Below are 11873 nucleotides of genomic sequence, written 5' to 3'. Positions count from 1 at the left end.
CCATTTTTAGGTTAGTTTTGGCGCACGTTAAACTTCGAAAATCCCCGGAAAATGCTATTTCTGTGTGCCTGATCGGCAAATTTTGTTTTGAAATGTCAGCCCATTGGTTTACGCGGAGTGTTCATATTTTATAGTAGTATTTCCATGACAAAATAGCATTGTGAACTATGAGTTCCTGGTGCTATGGTGAACTTAATTGTCATTCAGCGCATCAATGACGACTCTGAAAATCGTTCTCGAACGAGAAAAGTGGAGTCTCTTCCAAAACACAGAACACCCCGTCCAGAGGGCATGATATCAAATATCTTAGCGCCGGGTGTTGGGGACAATATTTCAAGCGGAATCAGAGCCATTATGTGGCCGGGAGGTATTCTCACTGAGAAATTTGTAGACATGGCAATCAATAATGATGATGATCTTCAATTTCAATTCAAAACTAATGGACATCATTATCGCTAATGACCAGGCAATCATATACATTGTTCATCGGCAGCAAGAGGGAGTGAGAGAATGCGCCAATTTCCCTCCAACAATTATTACCAAGTGATGCCCTTGAAAATTTACGACAAAACATTTTTGATCCTTCGAGCCGAAATATTGTATTTTTTCCTTAGGCATCTTTTTTTTTGCAGTTGATAGCGCTGTAAATCGGTTACGGACTGAAGTTGAGAAATTCAGCATCACAAAATTTCTATATGGCTTTTCCACGCAAAAGCATCAGCGATTTCCTCTCTCTCCTGGGAGAGACAGGAATGTATTGCCAACCAGTGAGTATCCTACCTAACCCTACCCATCACCTGGATGGATAAAGGGAAATGTTTTAGACTCCCCCGCGAATTCATCAATTATGTTAATTGACAGAGCCGCGAAAATGATTTGAAGTCGCGAGGGAGGCAATTAAACCCGTCAAATCGCGACCGCGAAGTATTCGCGTCGGCGAAAATAACTCGCGCATCTGAACCGGCTACCATAAGTTGTAGCTGGTAAATGTAGCTGCCTAAAGAGACAGTGCCAGAGCGAGATAGGGAGCCAAATTCCAGACTGAGAAAATTCTTCTTATCGCATACTTGTCATTTCGATGCTTCACATTGATGGGGAGCTCAGAAATGAACACAAGTTGCTATAGAGCCCCCCATGAATGCAAAAAAAAAGTTACCCACCAGAAGACACATAAGAGAGTATACTCTGCCCAGGAGTAACAGTAAGCGCTTTGTAGGTACAGAAAGTGGATGTATTCATGACACGGATGGAACACGGATAGTGGTGATTTTCAAGCACGTCTCGTGCTTGTTTTTCAAGAGAGGATTCTTGAATGGCAAAATATCTACCAGAGCATCAGAAATGGTTGAAATGACTGTATGGGGCTATTTCATGCGCATTATGGGCCAAATGGGTTTTTTGGAAATTTTGTGACAGCATCTCACAACACCAGGAATTAAGCCAAATTTGTTTATAGACTATCATACAAACGAAAGGAAGTTAGGCATGGGGAAAAAGCTCCAATATCAATGAAATCATTCATGTTCAGTCAAATCGATTTCACTTATTTTACCATGTGTAAAACACAATGTACAATAATGATGTTGATTTATCATTCAATATAGACATAAGAGTTCTGTTAGCCTGGCTGGCAAAGTTGAGAAGAGCACTAGTGGCGCAGTGTACTATGGGTAGAAGTGCTCACAAAAGCACTTTAAATCCCCAAAGACGTCAAAGGTTTACCAGCTAAAGACTCTTCTCTCCTGACCGCTCATTCCGAGGAATCTTGAAAGGTTTAAAAGTGAGAAATGTAGGAATTTCACTTGTAGACAATGGGAATGACAGAGAGAGAATTGGGAAATGTGAACATCCACTTATTTCCAGTCAATTTCTCCATTCTCCGCCTTTTACAAAAATCCAATATCAACCACTTGAGAGTAGGATTAACCGCGCAAAAGGGGTAACAGACTCAAAGTGACTTTGCAGAACGCTCGTTTTTTCGCATTCATATTACAATAATTGGCATTGCATTTTAAAATTTCGTCGTGAAGTGTAATGTCAATTAAAAAATTATTTTTAAAATGCTGCAAGACCTGGCCCGTTCTGGTGGCTTTAATTAAAATTTAATCTTCGACTGAACGCAATTCCAGCTCATTTCTTGAGTCTAAGACCTGAAATAGACTCAGGCTGATTCTCGAGAATGTTTAGCCCAGAGGCGTGCAAGAACCGTTGACACCGAATAAACGTCAAATAAAACATGTACAGTAGAGTCTCTCAAATCTGAATCTCTCAAATTCGAACGCCGTTTGGATTCAAAATGTCAATTGTGAGGTTATGTTAGAAAGTTCGTATTCTAGGTGAATGAAAATCATATATATGTGCTTCTTCCTGAATATTTACATACATTATTATAGTTTAAAATGAAAGGGAAGTATGTTACCACTAAGACTTGCGAGAAAGTACGAGAATTTGATTCAAAGTACAATTTAATCTCACATAAATTTCGTTGGCTTTGAAAAAATCGTTCGAATTTGGGTGGTGAGAAATGTCAAAAATACCCCCCGAGCGTTCGAATTTAGGAGACTCTACTGTACGTCAATGGTCAAAACGCTACCAGAACAAACTTATTTTGACGTTTATTCGGTTTCAATGGTTCTTGTACATTTCTGGTTTAGCCTGTAAAATTTGGCAGCAAAGATTTATCCCAAACTTTCATATACACAGAGATTAGGATCATCGATTAGAAATCCTTTGCATAAATTTCCTATATAATCTGTTATTGTTAAATTATACAGGCTAAATATTCTCGAGGATCAGTCTGAGTCAATTAAGGCCCTAAAGCGGTCTTTAGACTAGAGATTTATAACACTTCCGAAAGATCTATATCTACAATTTCTAAAATGACAAGGAATTGCAACGGCTTTTCAGATCTATTATATCAAGTCAAAAATTATTAAAAATGTGAAGAAATTAGAGATGTTAAGGAACTTTGAAATATGTACACAGAAAAAATATTTCTGTAAGAATGGCCTCAATTCTGAGACCAAAATCAAGATGAAAATTTCAAGCTGTCAAATATTTCTAAAATCAAGATTTCGTATTCTGACGCAAAGTATTTATGGAACTTAAAATTTATTAGCTAAGAACCGGGGAATCAGTGGCGCAATAGGCAAGACCGTTGGCTCTTGGGCGGAAAGATTCCCCGGATCGACTCACAGTGGTGAGTTCGAGTCCGGCCCGGTGCAAAGATCTGAATGTCTGATTTAGACAATTTTCACATGTAACAATAACGTAATATAATGCACCGCCTTCGCCCAACACTCCGGGAGCATGGAAGAAGCATTCACATAACGGGAAGCCGCTCCTGGGCGGTCCACAATGGACTTCGCAGATTTTCCCAACACGGGATCAACAACAATATAATATAATATGATTACATTGTAACAAAAATATCCCGATACGATTAATAATAATAGCTAAGAACCAAGATTTCAAGGTTTTCCACACTTAACAAAACGCCACTTCTGACAAATATCTTCATTTATTTGTTGAATTTGTTGAAATTTCGTTTTATAAAATAGGAAAATTAATTATAGGACGTATTAAAGAATAAATGAGAGGTCATAAACGGGAGTACAGGAATTGCAAACCAAACTTATGACCTGTGATAATCCAGGAAATGCTTATGCAAGATGTGATTAGTTTGCAAGTATCCTCAGGGTAATGTACTTCGATATGTACATCTAGAAATACGTACCATTTCGATTAAATTATACGGTCAAATACAGTATTTTTCAAAGTAATTATCTTTATGTACCATCTCTTATAGAAATATTCCTCATCAATAGCCATATGAAACTCTTCAAATTGTTACTATCTTGAAAATTGCAAGCACCTCCGAGAGATTTTTGGAATTATCTGAAGAAAACAAGAAATTTGACGTCTTGAAATCTTGAAATATTGGTTCCAGAATTGCAAATCTTGATATCCACACGGTATGTGTTTTGGATTCCAAGATTCCAAGACATTTGATAGATTTCACATTTTGATCTTGATTTCAGAATATCAAAAACTTGAAATTTTCTTGATCTTGATCTCAGAATTGAGGCCAATGTTCGTTAGTTTGTGAATTACACTACTGAAAAGTCCGTAAAATTTTGTACTTTTTTCACAAACATAGTTCGTAACAAGTTCATATGATAGGCATTTTTTGTTCTTTTACAAACGTTCGTATATTTTTTTGTCTGGCAAAACTTTACTATCAAATGACATAATTTTACGAACATTTTTATGTGTATTGACGAACATATACGAAGAACAATTTTTTGAGAAAAAAATACAAAAATTTGGAATTCTTTAGTAGGTTATATGATTAACGAGCATTTTGTACAACCCCAGTTAATTCACAAACATTTACGAACACTTTTACAATTTTTTTGTGTATAATTGAGGAATAACGTAAATACGCAGAATATTAATGGCAAATATTTTACTAGCAGAAGAAAGTGTTATTGAAATAATACTTATACGTTAGTAAAATTGATAAATTATAGACATTACTCTCCATGTAAGCTCGAGCAACATAAAATCACCGCGTAGCCATTTCTTGCATTTCTGCTTTCCTGTTCAATATTGAATTTGATTGTGTCACAATGAGAAAATTCCACGGATTCCAACTACATACCAAATTCCCAATGTTAACCATTGCCGCTCTGAATGTAGATAGGGAAGTGAGCGTGTATACACGCTCACTTCCCTATCCATATTCAGAACGGCAATGTGTTAACATAGAGTACAAACACATGCCCAATAAACTCAGAAACTAGCTGATATTCTGGACGCCTGTTGAAAGCTGTGACTTCGTTTTTCATTCATTTTGCTTAGTCGGGCCATTCATATTTGAATCTAATGCCCGAGTAACCAATCGCAGGACGGTGCAAAATCCGACAAAATGGCGATTGTATGTGCGACCTGCCGACGTCCGGATGAGACACAAAACACCCAGAAAGAGTCCATCACACATTCTATGAGGCGAACAGAGCATGGTATCTTGCTCCATCGTCTTCCCAACCAGCCATTGTATGAGCGCTATGCCAAGCACGTTCGGAATCCGCGGCATTTAAAATGGAGATGACTTAAATTTCCAATTGACTAGGACACCATAATACATCACACACAGTTCATAGCATTCTGCTCTTTAATCAGCAATTTCACCAATTTCACCCATAATGCCACGAATGAGTCGTACAACTGGAGGGGAGAGAGGAGAGCAACCAATAGATAAGGGATATGAAGAGTGAACCACAAAAGGGAACCTCGAATCCCATCCCCGATACCCTCTGCAACCAGAGGAGGGAGAGCGCTGATAGGATTAATAATTAATAATAGCACTCATAGCACTCGTTCCAACTAGAGATGACATTATTTCTGCTATGCTGCTATTTCCGAAGTGACTCCAAATCGATTAACTCATTGTAAGTCAATGCTTTTCCCTCCCATAATGGCATTGTCTTGGAAGCTCTGACCGCCTGATCCGGGAAGAGTACAGATTGTGGTGAAGATGTTGCTCGTGACTTCGTTGATGTCGTTCGAGACGACATTGCACTCTATGCATCCTTTTCTTCTCACCATTGATCAGTGGTGGGAATAGGAGGCATAAGGTCGCAATCCCATCCACCCCGCACTGACGCAAACTTGACCAAACTCACTGATGATTCCACTTGGACCCACCAGTTGCAACCGGAGAGTCGCGCGTGATGCAAATTTCAAGAGTCGCACTGTTGCTCACAATATCGTGGTGCTTCTCGTCGTGTCAATCAAATCATGATTGCAAATTCCAAATTATGGTCAATAGGACTTATGGAACAGGACTATTTTCTAGAGGATTTTGCCATTTTCTCGGGATACCCTATGCCAAACCTCCAAGAGGATCACGACAATTCCGTCCACCTGAAGGAGTCAACTTACAAGATTTTCCCGCCAAATTCTGGAATTTAACCCAAAGATCTGAGAATTGTATTCAATACGACTTTGAGAATAATGGTCTGAATGGATCTGAAGATTGCCTTTTTTTAAATGTATACTCGAAACCTTGGGTGTCACATCTTCAGCCAGTTGTTGTGTGGATACACGGAGGAACTTTTAATTTCGGATCGGGATTCAGTGATTCTGCTGATTTGCCAGATTTACTAATCAACAACAATATTACTGTGGTCACGTTAAATTATCGTCTTGGGGTGTTGGGATTTCTCTATCGTGAACGTGAAAGTGTTACCAGGAATAACGGTCTTAAGGATCAACAGGAAGCATTGCGATGGGTTCAGAGAAATATCGCACATTTCGGGGGAGATCCTACGAAAGTAACTCTAATGGGATGGAGTGCTGGAAGTGCTGCAGTATCCTACCACCTGTATGATTCAACATCAGAAGGACTATTCCATGCTGCCATAATGATGAGTGGATCCTTCCTAAATCCATGGGCTTATGCTCCCTCTCCACAAACCTGCCTATCCACCATGTGTGAACAAATGCAAATTTCATGCAAAAATCAGGGAAAACTCAGAGAAACCTTAGAAGGGCTGGCCATTGAGAAAAACCAACCTCTTTTAACTCCAATCACCTTCTTTGGAATGGAATTTCCATGTTTTGTACCTTCAGGACCGTACCCACAAATGTTAGTAAAAAGAAAGCCCAACATAGATGTGCCACTTATGATTGGTTACACATCTCATGAGACTGAACAGCAAATTAAATTCAATTATATGGAAAACACATTGTCCAATTACGACTTCCCCAATTCCAATAGATTTGATATCATTGAGAACTATGTGAGAACACAAATCTCAGAATTCAATCGAACTAATCTCCTCGTTGCTGCAGATTTAATTTATGGCATGGTGAAATTCACAGAGGAATACACCAGCAGAACGAAATCCAACACTTTCCTCTACAAATTCTCATTAGGTGACGCACATCATGGGGATGATTTGTCACTCATATTTCGTGAAACCACTTATAATACCAATGATAAGACTCTGGATACAACAATCAAAGAATCGCAGATCACCAGTGCTAAATTAGTGCAACTTTGGTCAAATTTCATAAAATTTCAGTAAGTTTACGATAATGCAATATCATTACCGTGCTATCACACTAGATTTTTTTCAATTTGTAAATTCAGTTTAATATTCAGATCAATTGTTCCTGTGCATTATTTTGCATTAAAAACCAAATAAATTGATAGACCTTCACTTATTAATGTACATACGTATTGCTCTTTTTCAGTTCGAGCAATGAAAAATCAAATTAGTAAATTGTTTAATTTTCGTCAGTGAAAAATTCGATTTTATTTATTAAAAAACTTAAAGGTTATCCCAAACACCTTCAAATGAAATAGACAATGTCAAGATAGTTTATGGCTTCTTAATTTTCCATACTTTTCTCATAATCTTTAATGACTTATCTTACGATGCGGTATCAAAATGACATCCAATAAATGATAAAAATCTAACAGTGCTATCACACTAGAATTTTCATAATATAATTTTAAATTCAATTGAGCATTAACATTTCTAGAATTTACTTGAAAATTCTCTCAGTCAGGACACATTTTGCAAGAAATTTGCTCAATCTTAAAAAGTGTCGTGAGATTTTCAATTGTGAATGATTCCAGAAAATGTGTGATAGTACTTAAAATGTTTTATAAGTCATTTATTTGTTATTCAGAAGGATCCCTAAGACCAGATGAAAGATTTGTAGGGAAAGGGCTCACAAAGCGACTCTCATACAGTCTTCTTGAAAATCTGTAATAAAATTGAAATTAATGAGCAATTTTAACATTTTAATTTGCTCAATTCAAATATATTTGACCAACCATATTTTATGCTATTTTAGCATATTTAAACCTATTTTTGTGGACCAAGTAGTAGTTTATATTTATATAACTTTTTTTTAATTTGTCACCGGTTTTGAAAACACACGGTAAATGAGACATTTTTTAGATTTTGGCTGAACTTCTCCCCACTTATAAGTAGAACATTATCTATAAAATGTTTGAGCGTTTTCCTCACACCTTGTGCTTCCCCTCTAATAGGGGAAAGTGACCATGCTTGATACTGTAAAATAAAGTCCAAGGTTTGTGATTATTTTCTGATTAACACACAAACCGAAGCGATTCTTCCACTATGACAAAAAAATGTCTCACTTATTAGGTTCATAGTCCTACCTCAAATAGTTCCTGGAAATCCTTAGATTTTCCTCAAGAAGAAAATGAAAATTCAGTGACGACTTTTATACAAGTCGGGTCCGGGGCCTTCCTGTATAATAATTGATTCGACAATTCGGAGGCCCATTTTCACTGCAAAAAATTCACCGGATACAAAAAATTGCACATCAATATTTAGACGGAACTCTAATCTATCTGCTTAAATCGTTTGTACGACTGGTTATTAGTTTTAAAATCACCTTTATGTAATTTTTCTAAGCAATGTTTTTATGACATTAGGGCGCTAGCGAAAACTATTTTTTCACTTTGAGTCTATGAAAATGACACTCTGCAACCTTAAAATTTAGGCAACAGGGTTGAAGATTATGTCAATTGTCGGTAAAATTAGCGGATTGCAAAATGTGTAATTATGAAAGAATTGCATCTAATGATATAGTTGCCATACTAAAATTATCATTCATGGACCCTTCTTAAAATATAGGATGGACACAAGTAGAATTTATGAATTTGTTACCACCCACAAAAACAGTGTCCACCAAGTACAAATATTTTTACATAAATATTAGTACTGATGACCCCTCTATGTGCCTATGATAGTAGTTTTCGTGAACAGCGACATTAATTAAGAAGTACTTATGAAATATCATGTATCGAAATTACAGTTTTGTGCCTATTTTTGATTTTTGCTTCCTGAAACTAGGAAAAAAGAGCTAGGATCCTAATTTTTTTAGGAAATGTCAGGCTTAGCACCAGCTATAGAAATATATTGCGATGAGTCATAACTATTGATTAACATAGGAAAAAAATAGTTATTATCAAGCTTGGATCGTATCAAGCCTGGTCACTTTCCCCTAGCTTGTTTTTTGTTTATTTCGTAAATGGATATAAAAGGATTTCTTTTGATTTCTGACTTTTCTGATATGATCTGGAGGCAGTTCAATCAGTTATTTCGCCCGTAGATACAGTTGATCGAAATATGAGATTGATTTATTTATTTAGTATATTTTTTATAATAGAATATATAAAAACAATGCTGGCACAACATTCCTTAGAGAAACTAAGGAAGCATTAATGTTCTTATTAATGTTTCTAAGCATTAATGTTTTTACTTATACAACGATGGGGTTGCCAATCCCATGCCCGATAAAATCAAGTGCTGTGAAGCTTATTGAATGCAATTCTAACACTTTTAATATCAGAAAATTCATGAATACCTTGAGGGGAGTCGAACCCGGAACACTTGCATCATAGAGCGAAAACTGTACAACTTTACTTATTTAGTGCCCAACCCTTCTAAAAGACCATGTTTTCCAGTTTATTTGAAAAACAGCTATTTAATTAATAGTAAAGTTGATTGGGGACCTTTCAAATGTGGTACCTTTGAAATTTGGCATTCTTTTTTTATTGTTTAACAGAACTGGAATTTTCCATGATATAATTTAATTCGGCAAACCAATTGTGATCCTGAAATACATTATGATAAGCCTTAATAGCTTTTAAAAGTAGAAAAAATTACCCAATTTCAATGATATCCCAAGATACAAAGGCAGAAAAGGCTAGGCAAAAATTGCGTTAAGATTTGCCAATGTCAATGACGTCAATTCTTTCCTTCATCTGATTTTACAACGTTAAATGTTGAAGTTCTCTAAAATTATTTTGTAAACAAAATGGATTAAGGTTGTTTCAAGATCAATACTTCTAAAATTAAATATGTATAATTCTTACATAATCACATCTATTTTTTGATTTTGGGATGATTTAATGGCAATTTGTGAACCAGTTTAATTTAACAATAAACCAGTGTGTACCAAAAAAGCTGTGCGGAAAGATAATTCACGGGGGTGAGGTCACAATATCGTGAGATCGAGCATTATGTAAAGTTGAGACGCTTTTGGTATCTCTTTTACTGACCAATCTGATAATTTTCTAAGCTTGATCATTTTTTTAAATCTAGATAAATAACGCAACTAGGTATATTTTTGAGGTATAGCCACTAAGTCACAAATTTATGTATTCTGCAAACCCATGACGTTTTGCTACCGTATTTAAATTGACATTTTAGAGTTGTTTAGGATTTACAGATAAATGTGTTTATTTTTTAAAAATCTCTTTTTAGACCTTTAGTCTAAAATGCAATAAACTGCACTGAAAATAGTAAACTTAACTCAGAATAGATTTTTAATGTTGCGACACTAAATATTTAAAAAAAAAAGCTCTTTAAGCTCTGTTTATTTTATAGAATAGAGCAGAGCCTTAAAGCCAAATGAATCGATTTTAATCATCTATTCATTGGCTAGGGTTCCAAAGAAATGTCTCTTGAAATGTTTCAATTCTGCAAATTTATGAGAAACCACTACTTGATGAAGTAACAACAATTTTCAACATTTTAAAGTTGCATAAATTAAGAATCTCAATAATTATACAATTCACTTAAATGTTATTATGTTGTAAGGGACATAGGAAATTTTCGAAAGTCGTAATTGATCACCCTAATCCCCCTAATCTAGACGATGAAGATTTATAAAATTAAAAGAAACCCTTCAAAACAATTAAAAGAAACTTCAAAACAAATGAAAAATTTCATAAACAACATTTTTATAGAACCTTATACGGATTATATATCAAGGCCAAAATAGGTATTTAACTTATTTTACGTGTTGATGAGGGTATTCAAGGTTACTATTTCTTATGTCATCCAAAATTGTTAATTTAAGGGTTCCAGAGGTAACTAAAAAACCATAACACAGTCCAATTTAACAATCTCATCAACTATAAGCTAAAACAAGATTATTACATCTGTTTTTCAATCAAACATATTATAGAAATGCGCATGCAATCAGTTTCGTTTCCATCAATAAAAGAAATGAGAGATAGCGCGCAGCTACACAAATGTTTTGCTACACAATTTGTATAAATAGTAAATTGATTTTATAAATTAGTTACGAAAAGTGAATTATTATATAACCAACAACTTGCGAATTAAACTATTTAACTAATTTTTTAAGTGTTGAATATCATTCCAAGAACATTTTCATGTCAAATTAACTGCTTAACTTATCAGTACGATTCAAAGTCCCAATAATAAGAAATGCAACAGTAAAATATGAATGATTAAATATTGACAATGAAATTCTTTCAGAATTTGTTATCATTTTCCTTGTTTAATGTTCGTACAGTCATTATTTGTACAAGTTTCATTTTGTATTTTTAGACATCAGTAATTTATTTAAGAGGACATGATTGGAATGCTGCGAAAGATATTTTAAAAAGACAATAAATTCTTTCATTTTGATAAAAAATATCAAATCCATATACAAATAATTGATTTCAGAAATCCTACACCATCACTCCAGCCTCTTCTGAAGGTTCTCTGGTTGCCATTTAATTCTTCCAAGGGAAGGGAGTACTTAAACATTGGACATAATTTGACGATGGAGAATTTCAGTGAAGATGCCACCTACAAAATCTGGGATGGATTCTATGAATGTCTCTACCACGGCAATTGCATTAATGTGCCAAATTGAAAGTGTCCTATATTTTATTTGCACTTCAGCCAGATGCATTTTCCACTTGAATGCATTTACCATACAGCATATTTATTAAACTTATGTAACAGGGTTATAGTGCCAGTAAATAAAAAGTAATGCCCTAAAAATTATGCATTGTCCGG

At 35.2% G+C, this 11873-nt stretch overlaps 2 protein-coding genes across 5 annotated transcripts in view; one reads left to right on the top strand and one right to left on the bottom strand.

The window, feature by feature from the left end:
• Positions 1–11873, bottom strand: part of LOC129803599 (protein FAM117B-like) — a 101504-nt gene that overhangs the window by 66190 nt on the left and 23441 nt on the right. The gene's annotated exons all lie outside the window — the stretch shown is intronic.
• LOC129803605 (esterase E4-like) lies at positions 5609–11858 on the top strand. Its single transcript, XM_055850303.1, has 2 exons — positions 5609–7090; positions 11535–11858. Exons 1-2 carry the CDS (start codon positions 5736–5738, stop codon positions 11725–11727), a joined length of 1548 nt encoding a protein of 515 aa, XP_055706278.1. The 5' UTR covers positions 5609–5735; the 3' UTR covers positions 11728–11858.

Source organism: Phlebotomus papatasi, chromosome 2, assembly GCF_024763615.1.
Source record: "Phlebotomus papatasi isolate M1 chromosome 2, Ppap_2.1, whole genome shotgun sequence".
Classification (NCBI taxonomy): domain Eukaryota; kingdom Metazoa; phylum Arthropoda; class Insecta; order Diptera; family Psychodidae; genus Phlebotomus; species Phlebotomus papatasi.
The sequence above is the reverse complement of the archived record's forward strand: the minus strand, read 5'-3'. Positions and strand labels throughout refer to the sequence as shown.

Bases quoted from the DNA above. Each gene is read 5' to 3' on its own strand.
- LOC129803605 (XM_055850303.1), top strand. From the start codon at position 5,736: ATGCAAATTTCAAGAGTCGCACTGTTGCTCACAATATCGTGGTGCTTC. The intron at 7,091-11,534 runs GTAAGTTTACGA...AATTGATTTCAG, and splicing joins TCAAATTTCATAAAATTTCA to AAATCCTACACCATCACTCC.